Source organism: Podarcis bocagei, assembly GCF_964188305.1.
Source record: "Podarcis bocagei genome assembly, chromosome: 11".
Classification (NCBI taxonomy): Eukaryota; Metazoa; Chordata; class Lepidosauria; order Squamata; family Lacertidae; genus Podarcis; species Podarcis bocagei.
Genome location: NC_138136.1, coordinates 55,663,721 through 55,685,429, shown reverse-complemented (window position 1 = coordinate 55,685,429; position 21,709 = coordinate 55,663,721). Strand labels below are relative to the sequence as shown.

Here is a 21,709-nt window from a genome sequence, read left to right as displayed (position 1 = left end):
ACATCCTCCTCCTCTACCCCACACTCCAAAAGAAAGAGAGAACAGGATACAATCTGTATATGTGTTGAGCTCAAAATCGTTTTTAGGTACGTTTTATTGTTAAATCGCTTCAGGATTTTTTGGCGGAAGCGATTCACAAATGCAACCAATGATATCTGGCAGAGTGGGGCTGCCGCCGCCACATTAAGACCTGTTGCTGCAATAACTTATTTTCTGGGGTGCCAATTGGTTTGTTCGTCTTTTTGTTTGCCCGTTGGGTGTTTTTTCTGCCCCATCCTTCCTCTGATCCGGAGTACAGGACGCCTCCACAAAATTAATTGTTTTTAAAACAACAAGGACGGCAACGACACCTAACAGCATAGGCACAACAAACAGATCTCTATAGGGAGGCAGTGTTACCCAGGATAGAATAAATCACAGGCCGGATGCCCAAATGAACAAGAACGTTTTCAATTGGCATTTTGAGATTACATTTGGGGGGACAGTGCTCCATAGACTAGGCTGCACCACCGAAAACAGCCCTGCCACCCTCCTATCTTCTGTGCCTTCCAACCTCCTATGTCAGTGTTTCTCAAATTTTGGGTCCCCAGCTGTTATTGGACTACAGCACACATCATCCCTAGCTACAGGACCAGTGGTCAGAGAAGATGGGAGTTGTAGTCCAATAACAGCTGAAGACCGAAGTTTGAGAAACACTGTCCTGAGTATTATTATTATTATTATTATTATTATTATTATTATTATTATTATTAGTGAAATTGCAGTAGATGGTATTTTATTAAAAAATAAATGAGTAAAGCCCATACACTGCTTGTCAGTATAATGTCAGATACGGTTGGTGAGTTCTGTCATTAATGTCTGGGAGGCAGAAGATCTTCTAAAGCCCTTAAAGGTAAAGGGACCCCTGACCATTAGGTCCAGTCGTGGCCGACTCTGGGGTTGCGGCGCTCATCTCGCTTTATTGGCTGAGGGAGCCGGCGTACAGCTTCTGGGTCATGTGGCCAGCATGACTAAGCCGCTTCTGGCGAACCAGAGCAGCGCACGGAAACGCCGTTTACCTTCCCTCCGGAGCGGTACCTATTTATCTACTTGCACTTTGACGTGCTTTCGAACTGCTAGGATTCGAACCACCAACCTTCTGATCAGCAAGTCCTAGGCTCTGTAGCTTAACCCACAGCGCCACCCGCATCCCTAAAGCCCTTGGGTGTTCCCAAATGCAGGTGCAGGTACAAAAAGGACCAAAGGAAAACAAATCATGTGCATATCTTCCGGAATTATCATCCATTGGAAATATTCTGGAAATCCATTCAGGCTGATACTGCTGATATATAATAATAATAATAATAATAATAATAATAATAATAATAATAATAATAATAATAATAATTTATTTATACCCCGCCCATCTGGCTGGGCTTCCCCAGCCACTCTGGGCGGCTTCCAAAAGAATATTAAAATACTATAATACATCAAACATTAAAAGCTTCCGAAACAGGGCTGCCTTCAGATGTCTTCTAAAAGCCTGGTAGTTGTTGTTCTCTTTGACATCTGGTGGGAGGGCGTTCCACAGGGAGGGCGCCACTACCGAGAAGGCCCTCTGCCTGGTTCCCTGTAGCTTTGCTTCTCGCAATGAGGGAACCGCCAGAAGGCCCTCGGCACTGGACCTCAGTGTCCGGGTAGAACAATGGGGATGGAGACGCTCCTTCAGGTATACTGGACCAAGGCCGTTTAGGGCTTTAAAGGTCAGCACCAACACTTGGAATTGTGCTCTGAAACGTACTGGGAGCCAATGTAGGTCTTTCAAGACCGGTGTTATGTGGTCTCTGCGGCCGCTCCCAGTCACCAGTCTAGCTGCCACATTCTGGATTAGTTGTAGTTTCCGGGTCACCTTCAAAGGTAGCCCCATGTAGAGCGCATTGCAGTAATCCAAGCGGGAGATAACCAGAGCATGCACCACTCTGGCGAGGCAGTCCGCAGGCAGGTAGGGTCTCAGCCTGCGTACCAGATGGAGCTGCCCTGGATACAGATTTGACCTGTGCCTCCATGGACAGCTGTGAGTCCAAAATGACTCCCAGGCTGCGCACCTGGTCCTTCAGGGGCACAGTTACCCCATTCAGGACCAGGGAATCCTCCACACCTGCCCGCCTCCTGTCCCCCAAAAACAGTACTTCTGTCTTGTCAGGATTCAACCTCAATCTGTTAGCCACCATCCAACCTCCAACCGCCTCCAGGCACTCCCTGGACCATATCCCCTTGGAACCTAAAATATTTCCGCTTGGCTATCTAAAAGATGATATAATGGAAAATGATCACGAAATAATGGTTCACCTTATAATTGCAGCTAAGATTATAATAGCTAAAAAGTGATACGGGGGAAGAATATATATCCTTACAATATCTGAATGAATCGAGAAGATTTGGTCCATTGAACTATGCTTAAGCTACCTTATTATAAAAGAATACATATGAACAGGTTTATGGGGAAATGGGTGTTTTTTATAATGCTCAGAGCAAGAAATTCAGTGGTAATGTCCAAGCTTGTGCTGCTTTCCACCTGCTGTAATAGTTATTTATTTACGCTCTTTATCTTCAGTTTATAGAATCATACAATCGTAGGATTGGGAGGGACCCCAGGTTCCATCTAGTCCAGGCATAGGCAAACTCGGCCCTCCAGATGTTTTGGGACTACAACTCCCATCATCCCTAGCTAACAGGACCAGCGGTCAGGGATAATGGGAGTTGTAGTCCCAAAACATCTGGAGGGCCAACTTTGCCTATGCCTGATCTAGTCCAACCCCCTGCAGTGCAGAAATCTCAACATGTGCTTCCCCATCCCATTTGAAACCATACCGGACCCTGCTTAGCTTTACAACTGTTCTGGGAGTTTTATTGTTGCTCCGGGGGGGGGGGTATGTTTGTTTGATATTTTTAAGGTATCTATACAGTGGTACCTTGGGTTAAGTACTTAATTCGTTCCGGAGGTCTGTACTTAACCTGAAACTGTTCTTAACCTGAAGCACCACTTCAGCTAATGGGGCCTCCTGCTGCTGCCACGCCGCCGGAGCACAATTCCTGTTCTTATCCTGAAGCAAAGTTCTTAACCTGAAGCACTATTTCTGGGTTAGCGGAGTCTGTAACCTGAAGCATATGTAACCCGAGGTACCACTGTACTGAGGTTCTGGTAATGTGAAAATATATTTATGTAATTACAAATGGGGAAAAAATGTGCTAACAGATTCAGCATTTTTTTAAATAAAAAAAGGAGGAAGAGGACTAAATCAATAACCCCTCTGCTTGTCTTTGCAGGAGGCAAAGGGCTCCTGGGGGAAACAAGTCTCAGCAACACACGGAGCACCAACAGGGCACTGCCAAACACAACAGGGAACACCAGAAGCCCTCGCAGGGAGGCCAAGCGCCGCACTCCGCAGGCCGGCCCGGCCATCACGGCTACAGCCAAAACCGGCGGTGGCACCACAACCAGAAACACTCGCCCAACGACAAGGAGGCGCACAGAAATGCCAAAGAGACTGAGAACCTGAAAATCGAGGACGCCTCTGTCTGCACGGTGCACATCCCCCTGGAGGTCCACCGTGGCAGCGAAGGCATGGACAGGCAGTCGCCGCAGTACATCCAGGACCTGGAGAGCAAGCGGAAAGATAGTCTCCATGAGCGGATAAGCGAGAGGCCCAAAATCAACTTGCTCCAGTCCTCCAAAGACAGACTACGCAGGAGGCTAAAAGAGAAGGTGACTCCCTTGCCCCTTGAAGCAAGCTGAAACGCAGGCACCCCCAGCCCAGACGTTAGGTAGGGGGAAGCCACTGCTTCGGGCGGTGGAAGCCCCGGAAGTGGCGCTCCTGCGGGTGCCGCAGCTGCCCTGCTGCCTCCGCCACTGGCGGAGAAGCAGCGCCGGCATCAGTGGGCAGGGTCTCATCCCAAATTGGCTCCCGATTCTCGGCCTGGAGTGGCAGCAGCAGGGCACTTTCTGTTTGGGCTCAAGCAGCAAAGTGGGACGAAGCTGCCCCTGCTGTTATATGGGTGTGCACTTATATGCCCAGCAGTTTTCACAGGGGAGGGCTGAGCTGTTTGGAGAAAGGGGCAGGGCAAAACCCCTTGCCCTCTGATCTCTGGAGCTCTCAGAGAGGCCTTTGCTAGTTCCTGACCCTTTCTTAGAACTGGCTTAGCATGCACATTTTGCTCTGCACCATGAGGTCTAGAAACATTGCAGGTATATCCTGTGCTCTTTCCAGTCCCCAAAGGCAAAGGGAGCCACTTCTTGTGCAGAAGGGTGGAAGCAGCTAGAGCAGCGGTTCTCAACCTGTGGGTCCCCAGATGTTGTTGGACTGCAACTCCCATCGTCCCTGAGCTCTGGCCTTGCTAGCTAGGGCTGATGGGAGTTGTAGTCCAACAACATCTGGGGACCCACAGGTCGAGAAAGGCTGAGCTAGAGAGAACCATTCTGCTCCTGCCAGTTCAAAGTGAGAGTCGCGTTTGTGGATTCTTAGCTGCAAAAATGCTATGTGTTCATTGACATTATCATTGTCGCTTGTAGTGCAGTGGGAATGCAGCAACTTCCTGTTTCTCCAAGAAGATTAAAAATAAGCGCACACAGCTAGGAGGTTAGCAGACAAACAAATCCTGTCCGAGCCCTTCCCTAGGCGGCTTACCTTGGCATAACCCAGACAATGGGCCCCTTTATGTGGGCGGTGGGGGTTCTGTTGTGCCAGCCTAATGTGATGCTGGCATGGGCACGAGCCAGAGATTGGGTCTTTCTATCCCAAGTGGCAGAGGAAGGAATTCCATGCTGCAGTTGCTAAGTAAGAAGGGAGTCATGGGCAGGGGGGAGACGGAAGAGAGGGAAAGTGTGGATTGGAATTGAGAAACCACAAACCCCAGAGAGCCAACCTTTCCCCCGAGTTTGCAATAAGCATCCCGCATCACAGACATCTCTGAATACTGTGGCTCCGAGCCACAATCTGGGGTGTCCATTTTAGTAGTTCTCCTTACTGGGAACATAATGTATTGTTTTCATCACGCAGGTATATTTTTTCATCTTCACAAAGGTCTGTGATGGATTGTGTTCAAACCCACCCATATAGATATACGCACAGATATGTGTATATATATTTATATAGGACACCGCTGGTATGTTTTAGTTGGCTTTTTCCAGGGTATGTGCTTTATGTTCAGAGTTGAGTACTATGGAACTCGGGGAAGGTTGATCCTATAGGAAAAAGTGGTTGTTGCGGAATTTCCTTTTGCCCTCTGTCTTCTCTTTGCATTAGAAAGGTTGTTGCCACTAGGTGTCGCTATATGTCATTGGTTTTCTGCCTTAACGGGTCCAGCGCAGTGTCCTCTAATTCCGCGTCTTACCACTAGGTGTCACTCTGTGCTGCTTGTTGCTTTTGCCTACGAGGACTAATACCCCCAAAACAATATACATTCACCCCTATCTATCACCTCTTGTTTAAAAACGTTGCCACAGACATGTGCCCAGTAACCAGCTATGGAAAGATAGTATTTATTGTGCTAATTTCCCTCAACCAAAGCACCCATGAGAGATCCAATTTCTGCTTAAAAACCTCCAAGGACAATCAGTCCATACCACCACCTAAAGGAGTCTGTTCCCCTGCCGAACACCTCTTTCCGTCAGAAAGCTTTTCTTAGCCTGCAACGTGCGGCAGAAATTCCACACATATGGCTTTTCAACAGCATCTCATGGTGATCTTGGGATAGCTGCGTTCCTTCAATTCTTTCTGTCAGGTGGCTGTTAAAAGCACAGAGCTTCCATCCTTAAAAAGTGGCCCATTTGGCTGCAGAGTTTTGGACTTGGAAGCCTATCCAGATGTTTGCTTGGAATAGGTTTCTCTTTTGATTGCTGTGGTTTCCTTAAGATTCGTTCCCAGAAGAGGAGCCTATAGGCACTTCATCCAGTTCCATTTCTGAAGCTCAGCATATCTGAGCCGAGCTGTTCTAGTTAGTTGCCTGGTGAGCATAGGAACACAGGGTTTATATTGAGTCAGGCCATTGGTCCATCGAACTCCAAATTGTCTGCTCTGACTGGCAGTCGCTCTCCCGGGTTTCAGGCAAGGTTGTCTCCTAATCAGAGGTGGAGCAAGCTGATCGGGCGCCTGGGGTGGCGTGCGTGCCCTGTGCCCAGGGGCGGGGCCAGCCAGGGCAAGACGCTCTGCTGGGCCTCCAAGGAGTCTGCCTGACCCTCCCACTAAGCTGCCCTACAGCTGGGGGGGAAGGCAGCGGGCGGACCGTTTGGGCACTGCGGAGCCTGTGTGCGCCCAAGCCACCATGTCTCTCCCAGGAGAGTCGCGTGGCTTGGGCACGCTGCAGGCCCCGTCCATTTTGAGTGCCGTCCTCCATTTTGTCCTCCATTTTGTCACCACACCTCAGTAGTGACACCCAGGGTGGACCACCCCCACCGCACCCCCCTTCCTCTGCCCCTGCTCCCAGTCCTACCTGAAGATGCCAAAGACTGCTTAGGGAAGCTTTTAATGTTTACCATATTTTTTGCTCTATAAGACTCACTCTTTCTCTCCTAAAAAGTAAGGGGAAATGTGTGTGCGTCTTATGGAGCGAATGCAGGCTGCGCAGCTATCCCAGAAGTCAGAACAGCAAGAGGGATTGCTGCTTTCGCTGCGCAGCGATCCCTATTGATGTTCTGGCTTCTGAGATTCAGAATATTTTTTTTCTTGTTTTCCTCCTCCAAAAACTAGGTGCGTCTTGTGGTCTGGTGCATCTTATAGAGCAAAAAATACGGTAATAGGTGATTTTATTTTAGTGTTCTGTTGGAAGCTGCCCAGAGTGGCTGGGGAAACCCAGCCAGATGGGCGGGGTATAAATTATTTATTTATTTATTTATCGATCGATCGATCGAACCCGGGACCTTCTGCATCTAGCCCCTAAGCTATATGCCCCTGCCCCAACTGAGCTGAGACAGTTACATGGGATTCAGTGTGCGGTGTAGACATGCCTTCGGATGTTGTGTCCAAGTACCAGTTAAAACTTAAGCTGCTCCTCACTGCAGGTTCGGATTTTTCGCAGCATGCTTAATGTATACTTTAATTGCATAGGCCTCCTTCCATGCTTCCAAACTTGTCGTTTGCTTGGTGCAACTGTGCTGATCTGTCTTTTTTCTTTTTCTTTCCTTCCTTTTTCTTCTCCCCCCCCCCCCCCCGGCTCCACGTTTCCCTTGCATAACAGATGCCTTGTCTTTCCCTTTTCACGGATCAGGACGAAGTGGCCGTGGAGTCCACCAACCCTCAAAAGAACAAAATGGACAAACTAATTGAAATTCTCAACAGCATGCGGAACAACAGCAGCGGGGTGGACTCCAAGCTCACCAACTTCATGGAGGAGGCCCAGAACTCCACCAACTCCGAGGAGATGCTTGGGGAGATTGTTAGGACCATTTACCAGAAGGCCGTGACGGACCGCAGCTTTGCCTCCATGGCCGCCAAGCTCTGCGACAAGATGGCGCTCTTCATGGTGGAAGGCACCAAGTTCCGGAGCCTCCTTCTCAACATGCTACAGGTAACCAGACAAATCGCAGCCGCGGCTTTTGCTGCCTTTGCTGCTGCTGCCAGCATGCCGTCGCTTACGGAGAGAGAAGTCCGTAAGTTCTGACCGTGCTTGAGCTGCCTCCTTCGTTCCATTCTCACCCAATTAATTTTAGAAAAATGAAAGCATAAAGGGGGAGCGAGAGAGAGGGAACCCAGGGCAGCAGTTCTGTGTTTGTTTACATGAGCGTTTCATGGTTACGACGGACTGATATAATTTTATAGGCGCTGCCCGCCTCCTGTTCTATTTTGAATGCCCGCTTTAGCAATTGTGTGGTCTCTCCAAAGCACATGTTCATCTCACTGTAAGACCAGGTGGATCTGTACTACGGATTCTTTGGTTTTGGACTTTGTTTTTGTTTTGAACTGATGGGCGGCTTCCATAGATTTGGGGAAGGCAGGGCAGAATAGGTAGCCTTGGATACCTGCCCTGAGGATGAAGGGCCCAGCAGACGGGTGGCTTCTGAAGGTGGTTTGCATAGAATTTTGAAATTGCGTGTGAATCTGGTGGCCTGAAGAGGCTAAAAGAGGCAGGTGGAGGGAGGGAGGGGGTCAAACCTCTCACAGGACCATGAAGGCTTTTCCCACAAGACATTGCAAGGCAGACCTTCGTCGCATGTATGGAAGCACCACAGAGTAAGCCCTGCACCAGAATCGAGCCTCCCCAGTGGAACTCAGTTGGTGTGTCTGTGCCATCATAGAGGAACAGACTTGGACCCAGGAGGACATCTGCCTGCAGAGGTCATGTCCCCCAGCCCTCTCTCCAGGCTGAAATTAGCCCTGGAACAAGGCAACAAAAGGTTTTTCCAAGCCTGGAAGAGAGCAGGGTTAACCTCAGTAAGCTGCATCATATGTTGTTTATGTCTTAAGACCCGTAAGACCTTTGCTTCCTATCCCAGAAAGTGAGGGTGTTCTGTGGCTACACAGTAAGGTGTGTCCACACTACAAATTTAAACCAGTTTAAAATACCTTTAAACTGCCCTGGTTCCCAGCCACAGACCTCTGCGGGGTTGTTGCTCTGTGTCGTAACTGGGTTTGTCTTAATGCCAGATTCCCAACACTCTCCTGCAACTACGTTTCCCACAATTCTTTGGAGGAAGCCATGAATGGTCAGCCTAGTTTCTTCAATACAGTGAATATATGTCCTGTCCATGCTCAGGATCAAGCAACAATGAGTTCACCTAAAAAATATTGGTGTTGGTTCTTCTTCTTCTTTGGCGATCACTCGTAGCCAAGTAAGATTGTCTTTGTCTTCCATAAACACGGTTTTAACATGAGTCCGTAAGTGACTGTGAGGCCAATTCTGGATCCACACGTCCTTCCACAGTGGGGACATTGGTTTCCAGGCAGGAGTTGATCACGGTGTGGATTTGCCAAGTGTGCCTTCCTCTTAGCACGTTTCTCCCCTGCGTCCTGAGTTCGAGTGTCTTCAAAGCCCATGACACCTTTGGTAAAGGCTATTCTCCAATTGGAGCACTCGCAGGCAAGTGTTTCCCAATTGTTGGTGTTTATACTACATTTTTTAAGATTTGCCTTGAGACAGTCTTTAAACCTCTTTTGTTGACCACCAGCATTACGCTTTCCATTTTTAAGCTCAGAATAGAGTAGTTGCTTTGGAATACGATAATCAGGCATCTGCACAACATGGCCAACAAAGTTGTTGTTGAAGAATCCATGCTTCAACACTGGTGATCTTTGCTTCTTCTAGTACACTAGCATTAGTTCGCCTATCTTCCCAAGTGATGTGTAAAAATTTTCGGAGACACTGTTGATGGAATCTTTTGAGGAGTTGGAGATGGCGTTTATAAGTGGTCCATGTTTCACAAGCATACAGTAAAATTGGTAGTACAATAGCTTTCTAAACAAGCATTTTGGTTTCCCTGTGAATGTCCCGATCCTCAAACACTCTGCATTTCTATCGGGAGTAAGCCGTACAGGGCTGGATCCCTATAGAAAACAGGATGCCGGGCTCAGTGCTGACTTGTGACAGCTGTCATTTTGCAACTGCGAGAGCCAGGTGAACAGAGGGGACCCCGATTCAAGTTCCTGCTCTGGAGAGATGGCGACCGACTAGCCAATGCTTCTGTTGGCCAAGCCTATCTGGCAAGGTTATCACAAAGCCGAACGTGCCTCAAGTCAAGGCAACTAAAAAATTTCTGGGAATCTGGGTTTTGGGGGTGGAACCTCAAATCACCAGCGTTTCCAGATTGAATATAAAACTGTTATCAATGTGAGTTGTTGCCAACTTCCTGATAAAACACGAAACAGGCTTTGGCTAGGAGGAGCCAGCAGCAGGGGTTAAGTTCACACCTCCTTCTCACCAGGAATTAAGGCAGAATTGAATTCAAGATAAAGCCTCTGCGGAGGCCTTGTGCATTATCCCCGAAGGGTGAAGGACCTTTTTTAGCCTGATGTTGCCAGGCTGTGCAAGGGTGTGATAAATAGGGGATAAGCATCTTTCCTCATTACCGCTAAATCCTCTGAATTCTCAGTCCAGCCACTGAGCAGGAACGGTGGACCTGAACCCCTCGCATATGGGCCTAACAGATGCTCGTGTTTTTAAAGAAGGCCCTGTGGACTCAGAAGCAAATGGCTGCAAAAGCTTAGGCAGGCTGGCAAGAAGCAGTCTCACAGCACGCTTCAGCAGAGGGCCTAACACACTCAAGCACTGGCAGGGCTGGGGGCCACGTGCGGCCCCCCAGACCTGTCTGCCTGGCCCTCTAAATCCTACGCAGGCTGCACCCTTCTGCCACGGACTGGTTGGATGAAGAGGAATGGTGGGAGGAACCAGCTGGGGAGCCCCCAAGGGAAGAAGGCTCAGAGCCCAGGAATTGGTGCTGGGATGTTAATGAGTGGTCAGTGGGAGAAGACAGGAAGAAGGAGGTGGCAGAAGCTGAAGAGGTAACAGAGCTTAGTGAGCTGGGAGAGTTGGTGGCAGAGAAGGGAAGAGGGAGGCCAAGATAAGCCAGTTTGGGGAAGAAGCCAGGGTGTCTCCCCCTCCTGCTGCAACAAGCTCCCCTCTCCCCTGGTCTCCCAGAACCAGGAGAGGCATGAAGAGGGCGGAGAAGTTAGCTTCATGGAGGTGCAGTCTCAGATTGCTTGGGAAAGACCCTGGAGAGGAGGGGATTGCAGCAGCAGTGGGAAGGCAGGGACCTTCAGACTCTCCGCAACTGCTTCATTGGGCAAAGGCCTGGCAGAGATGAGATGCTGTGCTCATTAGATCCTGCTTTTGCTCATAAAGAGTTAACTCCAACTTGCCCAGTGTGATTTATGGCTGGCTGGCTCCTGTCACCTTCACTGCCCTGCTATGCTCTTGTAACTCCTTTTATGTTTACTCCTCCTTAAACTGTGAAAATGCCTCTTCCTTGCCTGGTTGGAGAATGGAGAGTGGCGTCTGTCCGTCACCTATGATATGTGGCCCTCAGAAAGGTTGGCCATGATGGAAAGCGGCCCTTGGGTTGAAGAAGGGTGTGTGTGTGTCCCCACTCACATGATAGTGGACCATCATACATGGTGTGCTATGCTCAGAATTGGGCCCAGAATTCTGAGATCGCTGCACTCAGGCCGAGATGGGTGCCATATGTTCAAATCCATTATATCTGAGCAACCTGGCCACTGAATTCTGCACCGGCTGAAGTTTCCAAACAGTCTTCAGAGGTGGCCCCACATGTTGCAGTAATCTAACTTAGAGGTTGCCAGAGCTTAGGTGACAGAAGCTAGGCTATGTGCGGACAGGGGTGTAGCTGGGGCACCAGCCGAAGCTGATGGAAGGCGTTCTGCGCCACTGAGGCCACCTCCAGCTGCAGCAATGGATGTGGAAATACCTCCTCGAGGTAACCCCATTGAGAACAGGCAAACCATTCCATTTTCTAAGAACGTGAGGGAGGGAGACCTGTGATTGTGGAGTTTGGAAAGATACTCCCCCTGGGAGTCTTCTGGCAACCATTGTTATAAATACCAGCAGTTGCATTGGCCGGAGTGTGTGTTTGTGGGTGGGGAGGGAGGGACGTTAATTGGCTTGCCTGCAAGCTCTGGGTATGTAACCTAAGTTAAAGTATTCCTCTGTTGAAATCTGCGTGCTCTTTATAACCGAGAGGTGTCTGCTTCTGAAGTATGCATAGCAAAGTGTATTAATAGAGAGGGCATCACTGGGATTGTAATAGAACCCTTCTCTCCTTAGCAACCGTTCCTAACAACACATCAAACAGAAGGATGTGATACCTTTCGGGAGAGGAGGTGGGGTCAAGGGAGAGGCACTAAAACTGCCAGATCCATATGCAGTTATTGACACGACCGGGATGTTGCAAGACAAGAGGGCGTGAAAAAGGAGATTGAGACACATCCCAAGATAAGGCCTGAAGCTGGAGAGGGGAAACCTTCCTTAGCCCAAGGGGCACATTCTCTTCTGAGCAACTTCCTGGGAGCCACCATTGCCAGGGTTGGGAGGGGCCAGGAGCGAACGAGGGCGGAGCAACATATATAAATTTTAGCTTTATAATGTTATCGGCATCCGTCCTTCTTGAGATACAATGGAGTGTGCCTCCGAGGGAGAAGTCAAACGGCTGTGTTAGCAGCACCAAAGTGACCTTCCTGGGGTGCAGGCCAGGACAGTGTGTTTGGGGGTTCTGGCACAACCCCACTCTCACTGATGTGATCTAGATCAGTGTTTCCCAACCACTGTTCCGCAGCACACTAGTGTGCCGCGAGATGTTGCCTGATGTGCCGCGAGATGTTGCCTGGAGGGAGGCGGGCGAGTCGGGCGGCGAGAGGCGGGGCGGCGGCGGCGAGGAGAGGCCACCCAGCGCGGGGCTCTCGCCGTCTGCCTGCCTGGCTGCCTGCGAGCTCAGCGGGCAGCGCCTCCGTCCGCAGCGCCCGCCTCGCGGCTCTCATTCCCTGCCCCTGCCAAAGCTCACCCAGCCAAGCCGCGCTCTCCTTCCTGCCTCGCTTTGCTGCCTCCTCCCCCCCCCACCCCCAAAGCTTGGAGGTTCCCCGGCAAGGGGGAGGGAAAAAAATTGAAACTTACACTTTCATGCGTCCCTCCCGGCGTGACGCTGCGCGCTGACGTCACGGGGCTGTAATGGTGGTGTGCCTCGAGATTTTTTTCATCAAACAAGTGTGCCTTTGCCCAAAAAAGGTGGGGAAACACTGATCTAGAGGAAAGCAGAGCAAGATGCTTGGCAGGAGCTGCCAGAAGGAGGCGCCATCCAACCATCTGCAGATTTGTGTAGGGTTCACTCATTAGCCTTTTCTTGTCCCGCAAGGCAACGGCGGGACAGAGTTTTCCTTCTCCTAGATGGGCTATCTTCCCAGATTGATGAGCCCCATCTACCCCTCATTTCCCTCTACACCTTCTTGACCAGGGGTCGGCAAACTAAGACCCACGGGCCGGATCAGGCTCAATTGCCTTCAGGATCCAGCCTACGGACTGTCCATGGATCGGCGTGGGGATTCTGTTAGTTTGGGCTGCGCCATTTCCCCCCTGTGCCATTCCATTTCCCCCCCTCTCCCTCCCACACACCGCAGCGCTGCCTCCTCCCTCCCTCCTCCTGGTTTCTCCCCGCCTTGCCTAGAGGAGGAAGGGGGCTGGGCTAAGCTGGCTGAGCCAGTGGCGGCGCAACGGGGTGGGGGGAGCAGTACGCCCCAGGTTCCATGCCTGCGGGGGGGACAAGAAGTCACCCCGCGGGGGCTCGCAGCGGCGCGAGCAGCCATTGCTCCGCCTCAGCTGCCTTTGGAGGATCCCCCGTTTGCAGCCACGAGCAGAGGATCCTGGCACCAGCGGCAAACCGCTATACAGCGCATGTGCAGCGTCGCTACATACAGCCCATGCGTGTGACATTGCACATGCACTGTACTTAGCAGTTTGCCTCCGGCGCAACTCCAGTGCCGTACAGACAATGCCAGGTTCCTCTGCTTGTGGCTGCAACCGCAACGGAGGGATCCTGGCACCGTCCGTACAGCGCTGGAGAGGCGCCGGCGCCAAACCGCTATACAGCACATGTGCAGCGTCACTATGTACAGTGCATGTGTGTGGCACTGCACATGCACTGTATAGTGGCTTGGCGCCACTCCAGCGCCGGCCAGCTGGTGCCAGGATCCTCTGCTCGTGGCTGCAGGTGCCTGGCACCATCCGTACGGCGCTGGAGAGGCACTGGCAGCAAACCGCTATACAGCGCATGTGCAGCGTCACTATGTACAGCGCATGCGTCATACGAAGCAATGCCACACACGTGCCCTATGTCGTGACATCTGCCCCGGGTGTCACGACTCCTTCCTTCGCCCCTGGGCTGAGCGCCATTTTAAGCAGCCCCTCTCCGGAGCCAGCCCTTTCGCGCTGCTCAGCTCCCCTCCAACGCCGCCCCCTGGTACTCCTGTGGGTCAGACATCACAGTGGATGAGCTTTTCTTCCTACCTATGAGAAGTAGTGGTGGTGGTGGCAGCGGCTGCCCCTGGGAAGGTAAGCGCAACGGCGGGGGGTGGGGAGGAAGACTACTTGCCCCCCTCGCCTCTTCTTCTAGCTCCCCCGCCGCCACCGCTTCTCTGGCCCACCACAAGGTCTGAGGGACAGTGGACCAGCCCACGCCACGGCTAAAAAAAATTGCCGACCCCTGTTTTTGACCATTGGACTCACTATTGGTCTCATCTGCTCTATCCGTCGTAGCCTGTCTTTGCATGCAGGGGAAGTCCCTAACTCAACAAGGGTTTGAGAGACCCATTGGCTACCCTCACCTGGTCTAGCCGGCCAGTCGAAGGCGTTCCCAGGGTGTGGCCATTGGCACAGCTTCTAGGAGCCACAGGTGAGAGCTGAGTTTCTGTGGGCATCTCACAGATCCGTCTCCATCCACCCAGAGTTCAAAGACATTCAGGGTGTAAAGTAGGACCGCTGAGGGGCGTGGCTTTGAAAAAGTGGGTGTGGTCTGGAGGGAGGACTGGGAAGTTGCAACTGAACGATAGGAGGCCCCCTCAAAATCATGTGTACGCCTGACTTGGGTTCCATACTGGAGGAAAGGTGGGATTTAAGTGTAATAACATTAATAATGCCGGTCAGCATCTGATATCCAAGTCCTCTTCACTTAGTACTGAACAGCTCACGGAATCCGGTTTTCTAACATCTGTTCCATTCTCCAGGCTTTCATATCCTCGGAGAGACGAACTAAATGTAAAATGAGGAAAGACAAAGTCGCCATCACCAAATATGACAGCCAAGGGTTGAGTTATTTCCCTCCACAGTAGCATGTGATATACCGTATTTTTTGCTCTATAAGACTCACTTTTTCCCTCCTAAAAGGTAAGGGGAAATGTGTGTGCGTCTTATGGAGCGAATGCAGGCTGCGCAGCTATCCCAGAAGCCAGAACAGAAAGAGGGGTTGCTGCTTTCACTGCGTAGCGATCCCTCTTGCTTTTCTGGCTTCTGAGATTCAGAATATTTTTTTTCTTGTTTTCCTCCTCCAAAAACTAGGTGTGTCTTGTGGTCTAGTGCGTCTTATAGAGCGAAAAATACGGTAATTTCTGCCATACCCTCTCGGTCTGTTTCTGGACCATGTCAAGTTCACGTGTGTTCATTCATTAAGTCCGTTCCTTCCCGTTTCTACTTCAAACTGTGATTGAGTGATTGATTTAAAATCCACACAGAAATTCATAAAATATTTTTATCGTAAAATGCATTAAAATGCACATTTTACCTCAATGTACGTGTTTCTAAATCTCATCTTAAAGTAGACAGACGTGATTTTGAGGCTTGATGTTTTTAAAGCCTGAGGCAATGAAAAACGGAATTATTTCCTTCTCCTGTGAATTGACATAGGTGCACCAGAGGTTTTCCCGAACATGCCTTTCCAAAATGAGAATTGGGAGGTTGTAGAACATTTGTGTCTCCTGCCTCAGGCATTTTATAAAAAGCTCTCTTTGGATCGGGCCTTGAACCAAAACGTTTGCCAGGAACTTGGATCCTGTGGATATGAATACAGTATTTACAAAGGCAAAGCTATAAAACAGAAATGGAACGGCTTCATTAAAGGACCCAGACAAGCAAACGCATTTAACTTTGTAGTGTAGGGTTTACAACTTCCTTCTCCCTCAGTGCCGAGGTCTTTATGGTTTATGATTTGTGCTCCGCAAAAGAGGGGGGGTGGAATCGCGGAAGTCTCCCTCATTTATCAAGGTCTGATGAGTTATTTTGGTGAGTGAACAGTTATCTGCTATAACAGATTGAGAATCACTCCCCTGAGGCTTGTGTGCAGGTGATTGGCTTGTAGTAGCATTATTAATAATAATAAAAACCCGACAATCGCAGAATGCTTTTCATCTCTGGATCTCCCGGGAGTTTACGGAGGAAGGTGCGCCGTCGAATGCACCACGTGCCAGACAGAATCCAGCAAAGGAAGTCAAAATGGCTTCCGCGCAGCCGTCCTTGATGCTATTCTGCAAGCTGCGAACCTATAGCAAAGGAGCCAGGATACTTTTCTACCTGAATGGAAGGCTTTGTTCTTCAAAGGCAGGATGTCCAACCGAGGGGGCGGGTTCAAAGTGTGTTGTTTTCCACCTGGTTTTGCTAGATTTTCCCATTGGGAAATTCTCACAGAGAGGAACCTCAAGATTTTCAGAGTTTTGGTCAAAGCTTCTTTTACAGGCTGTGCAAAAGCAATAGGTAGTTGTCTTTGTCCACTTGAGAAGATCACAGTTGATTGGCACATTTGTCTCAAGCAACTAAAATGCCACCACATGAACAAGCTTTCCAGTTCTCCAGAACTCTCCTTCAGATGAAGCATACAGAATTACATTTTCTTGTAATGCAATGAAATGATTACCTTAAAAGAAACCCAACAGACCAAAGATGGGTTTGACTCTAACTCAGGCTTCCTCAACCTTGGCCCTCCAGATGTTTTTGGCCTACAACTCCCATGATCCCTAGCTAGCAGGACCAGTGGTCAGGGATGATGGGAATTGTAGTCTCAAAAATCTGGAGGGTCGAGGTTGAGGAAGCCTGAACTAACTGAAAGCCTATATTTCGTGTAGGATGGAGTAACAATGAAATCATTTATTATTATCACCTCATTACATCCATGAGATTTTAGCAGCTTTGCTGTGATGGTCCTGCAGGTCAGGTGTCATAAACTGAAGAGGATAGTTCTTGATAGCATCGTCAGCCCAAACTATCATTTAGTTGTTAATTTCTATTGTAAACCACCCCATGACCATTGGACATATCTCGCCTCAGCAGCAAATATATTATTCTTCCTTCCTCAGCTTCTTCCCCATTTGTAAAATGGGGTCACTACCACTTCACTTTGCAGAGCTGTTGTTGAGATTACCAGTTCACATAGGTTGTGTAAAGACACATATAGCCCTTGTTCACACTTCTCATCTTGGCTTGCTGGTCTAGTTTATCTGGGTGTAGTTCTCTATGGTCAGGCTGATGGGAATTGCATTCCAAAATATCTGGAGGGCACAAGGTTGGGGACTACTGCTGTCAGCACATGAGAAAGGCATGGCAAGCCCCAGGGTTAACCCAAAGACCCTTGACAACCACGTGCGCTTTGCACAAATGTGCATGGACTAGCCAGGCATCCCATAATGCCTTATAGTGCTTTAGCTTCAGTGTGCGGCCGCATTACCTGAGTGGCAGGCAGCAAATTCCTGTAGGGAGCGCAGCCTTGTAATCAGAGCTGGCCCCAGTCACACTGGAATTCCAGGCATGTGAGGAGCAGGTCACAGAACAATCCAGAATGTTCTCTTCGGCCATATCTTCCTCCATGCTAAAACCCACCAGCGCTTGGTGAAAGTATCGCATGTCGCAAACCGTTGCTCAATGGCCCATGCTCTTTTTCTTTTTTTAGAGTTTCAGTTTTCCTGCAAGGTACCAAGAGTACGATTTAAAGAGTTCTCTCCTTTTGTGAACTCGAAAGCTTCATTCATCATTAAATATCATCGGCCTTGCCCACATTTGCACCATGCATTTAAAATGTGGTAGTACCATGGTAAACAAGGAGCCGGTACATAGCTTGGGGGTACTTTTGGGTCCTTTGCTGTCGCTTGAGGCTCAGGTGAGCCAGTGTGGTGTAGTGGTTAAGAGCAGTAGACTCGTAATCTGGTGAACTGGGTTCGCTTCCCTGCTTCTCCACATGCAGCTGCTGGGTGACCTTGGGCTAGTCACACTTCTCTGAAGTCTCTCAGCCCCACTCACCTCACAGAGTGTGTGTTGTGAGGGAGGAAGGGAAAGGAGATTGTTAGTCAGTGGCGTAGCACGGCAAGGCAAGTAATTTGCACCCCCTAACCCGTGGATTTTAGCAGGGGGCAGAGAGCTGCGAGTGCGAGCGCCCCCCCCCAGATGTTGCGCCTGGTGCGGCCGGCCCCCCTGCACCCCCCACGCTATGCCACTGTTGTTAGCCGTTTTGAGACACCTTCGGGTAGTGATAAAACTGGATATCAAATCCAGGTGACCTCGGTGGCCCAGAATGCCTTCCATCAGCTTGGGCTATTGGCCCAGCTACGCCCCAATCTGGACAAGGAAAGCCTAGCTTCTGGCATCTATGCTCTGGTAACCTCTATGTTAGATTACTGCAATGTGTTATGCATAGGGCTGCCCCTGGAGATGGTTCGGAAACCTTAGCTGGTGCAGAATTCAGCAGCCAGGCTGCTCACCAGGGCAAGACAGTTTGAGCATATGACACAGATCTTGAGTCAACTGCACTGGCTACCAGTTAGTTCATGGGCCCAATTTGAAGGGCTGGTTTTGACCTATAGAGCCTTAAATGGCTCAGGACCACGTCTCCCATATGAACCAACCCGGAACCTGCAGTCATCATCTGAGGCCCTTCTTTGTGCATTGCTGTATTTTAATATTTTGTTGGAAGCCACCCAGACTGGCTGGGGAAGCCCACCCAGATGGGCAGGGTATAAATAAATTATTGTTGTTGTTGTTATTGTTATTATATTTGTGTGCCCCCTCCGCAAGAGGCCCGGAAGGTGGCAACATGAGAAAGGGTCTTTTCTACAGTGGCTCCCTGTATGTGGAACACTCTTCCCAAAGAGATTTGGCTGCTGCCTTCATAATATACCATTAGCTGCTAGGTAAAACCGTTTATAAACAGGCTGATTAACCCCTTTTAAATGTGTTTGGAGTTTGGAGGAGGGGGAATTTCGGGTTTGTGTCTTTTGTTCCTGTTTTTTGTGTTTTTATAACGTACTTTATGTTGTGAACCACCCTGAGGTCAGCGGATAAAGGGTGATATACTACTACTACTGCTACTAATGATAATAATAATCAGCCAATAATAATAATCAGAGCCAGTGTATTCCTCCAGGTAGGTCATACCTCGCAGACGACCCCTGGACATTGATAATATCCCAGTCTCTGCCATTCACCCCATTGAATCACCTTGGCCACTTGCCTCTTAGCCTCAGGAAAGAAAGAATGCATTTACAGTGGTACCTCTGGATGCAAAGAGGATCCGTTCCGGAGCCCCGTTCGCGTCCTGAGTAGAACGTAACACGCGTCTGCGCATGCGCGGGTCGCATTTCGCCGCTTCCGCGAATGCGTGTGACATCATTTTGAGCGTCTGCACATGCGCGAGCGACGAAACCCGGAAGTAACGCGTTCCGTTACTTCTGGGTCGCCACGGAGCGTAACCTGAAAACGCTCAACCTGAAGCATATTTAACCCGAGGTATGACTGTACTTATTTCTTTTTGTCTGAATCCTCTTCACCCTCCAGGAAGCTCCAGGCGCTGTGTGGGGGCCTTTCTCGCTTTATTCTCACAACAACCCTGTTGAGTAGCTTGTCCCCAGTGATTTGAACCCAAGTCTCCCCGATTGGAATTAGATCGGTCTTTCCCAGGCCATCTTTCTACACTCCAAGTGGATCATTGGAGCTTGCACAGAAGAACTTCCCAATGGACTGTGCCCTATTTTTTTTTGGGAGGCCACAAAGAAGCCATAGAATTAGGAGGGTCCCCCAGGGGGCATCTAGTCCATCCTGGTGGCCCGGACAGAGCATTGGGGGCAGGTTCAGCTTCCTGCTTAGCCCTGAATTCTGTGGATGGCGTTAGGAAAGTCACAACCCCTTGGTTTTTCATTTTCCAGCCATGGAACAGAAACACTTCCTATTTGCCCTCCCTCACAGGGGTGTTGTGCGACTGAGCAAAATCAGAATCATCAGGTGCCCAGCACATTAAAGTGTTATAGATATAATTGACGGTTAAAAAGGGGAAAAAACTGAGATGAAATCCTGCAGCTTACTGCGTTCCTGGGCTCAGCCTGATACCAGGGATTTGTTCCTTTACCCTTGAACGTCTCCGGGTAATTCTGTAGCGACGTGTTTATCTCGTACACTCCTTGGTAGCCAGGGTGTGCAAGCGTCTGCAATCACCCAAATTCCACCTTGAGACATGAGATATGGGGGCAGAGGAGAGGGGGGGAGTTGCCAAGAGAGGAGAAGAGAAGGGGGTTCTGGACGGCTGCCCAAAGAGGCAGGTGAAAATGAAAGCTTGGAATCAATTAGGGCTATAGGCACCTCCGGCTGCACCACGACTTCGCTCGGAGCTGGGAATGTTCCGCCACGGCCCAGTGAGTCTGGCCAAGCCGCCCGCCTTTGCATATTTTTCTTCCCTAATCTCCTGATAGGCTTTCCTCACTGTGTTTTGTTAATGTTACGGGAGCCGCTCTCCGCCGGGTCCCATGCAGATAAAGCGAGCTATCGGAGAAGCCCGTATTAAGTGTCCGGCCGCATGGCTCCACAAAGTTTTCCCGGTGTGTAAGCGGAGCAGCGGCACCTCTCGGGCTGGGCCCGTCTGAGCGGCTAATGTGAATATCCTTTCCGTCACCCCGAGCCAGCGTGGGAGGAGGGGGGAGCCTGGGTGGCTGGGCGGATTCCTGCCTAGTCAGGCAGGCAGACAAGAGAATCCCAGCCATGCTAACTAGCAATGTGCTGAATCTCAGCCTAAGGCAAGAACGCCCGGCAGCCACTCTCAGGAACAGGCTGCTTATACCTGCTGGCTTGGGCAGAGAGGGGGGTTTAAAGGGAGGGCGGATCCTGGCAACGTCCAGCCACGGAAAGTTTCCTTGCCGTGTTATGTAATGCTCTCCCTTGGGTGCCTCTGGGGATAAGGCAGCAAAGAGGGAGTCCGGAGCAGGCTGTGATAAGCAAGGACCATTGTGCTCAGAACAGGGAAAGGGCAACAGATCCCAGCAAGGGGAGGCATGGCCAGATTAGCATAGCTGGGATGCTGTCCTGCTGCGTGATAGGATAACCAGGTAAGGGTAGCTGATGGGTCTTAAACCCTCTGTGAGTTAGGGACTTCCTCTGCATGTGAAGACAGGCTATGGCGGATCAAGCGGACAAGACAAGAGTGGGTCCAACAGTCAAGAATATGGCTTCTTCATGTGCTGTAGAAGTAATAATAATAATTTATTATTTATACCCTGCCCATCTGGCTGGGCTTCCCCAGCCACTCTGGGCAGCTTTCAACAAAATATAAAAATACAGTAATGCATCAAACGGGACGCAGGTGGCGCTGTGGGTTAAACCACAGAGCCTAGGACTTGCCGATCAGAAGATTGGCAGTTCGAATCCCCGTGACGGGGTGAGCTCCCGTTGCTCAGTCCCTGCTCCTGCCAACCTAGCAGTATGAAAGCACGTCAAAGTGCAAGTAGATAAATAGGTACCGTTCCAGCGGGAAGGTAAACGGCATTTCCGTGCGCTGCTCTGGTTTGCCAGAAGCGGCTTAGTCCTGCTGGCCACATGACCCAGAAGCTGTACACCGGCTCCCTCGGCCAATAAAGAGAGATGAGTGCCGCAACCCCAGAGTCGGCCACGACTGGACCTAATGGTCAGGGGTCCCTTTACCTTTTAATGCATCAAACATTAAAAGCTTCCCTAAACAGGAAGTGTGGGGCAGATGGAGTTCATCCACCTGGGAAGGGAGCCCATCTAGGAGAAGGAAAACTCTGATCCTGAACCTCTACTGCCCTGTGGGACATCTTTGGGAGAAGAAAATGCTAAGGAGTAAACCCTACACAAATCCGAAGTGGAGTCGGTTGGATGGCGCCTTGTATGCCTATTAACTCCTCCTTCCGGCAACTCCTGCAGCCAAGCTGGTGCCAAATGTGTTGCTCTGCTTTCCTTTGGACCGTATCAGTGAGGTCTT

The 21,709-nt window shown here is 50.1% G+C and overlaps 1 protein-coding gene and 1 long non-coding RNA gene across 4 annotated transcripts in view; both read left to right on the top strand.

Annotated features, from left to right (window-relative positions):
- Positions 1 to 21,709, top strand: part of LOC308597447 — a 353,006-nt gene that overhangs the window by 281,712 nt on the left and 49,585 nt on the right. The window lies entirely within an intron of this gene.
- The window catches only part of CTIF (cap binding complex dependent translation initiation factor), a 191,718-nt gene that overhangs the window by 132,130 nt on the left and 37,879 nt on the right, over positions 1 to 21,709 (top strand). For 2 of the 3 annotated variants that reach the window (XM_081212911.1, XM_081212909.1), the window contains 2 exons: positions 3,307 to 3,745; positions 7,213 to 7,542. In XM_081212911.1, coding sequence (XP_081069037.1) covers positions 3,307 to 3,745; positions 7,213 to 7,542 — 769 coding nt within the window. The remainder of the gene's footprint in view (positions 1 to 3,306; positions 3,746 to 7,212; positions 7,543 to 21,709) is intronic. The other variant, XM_081212910.1, reaches the window with a different exon arrangement.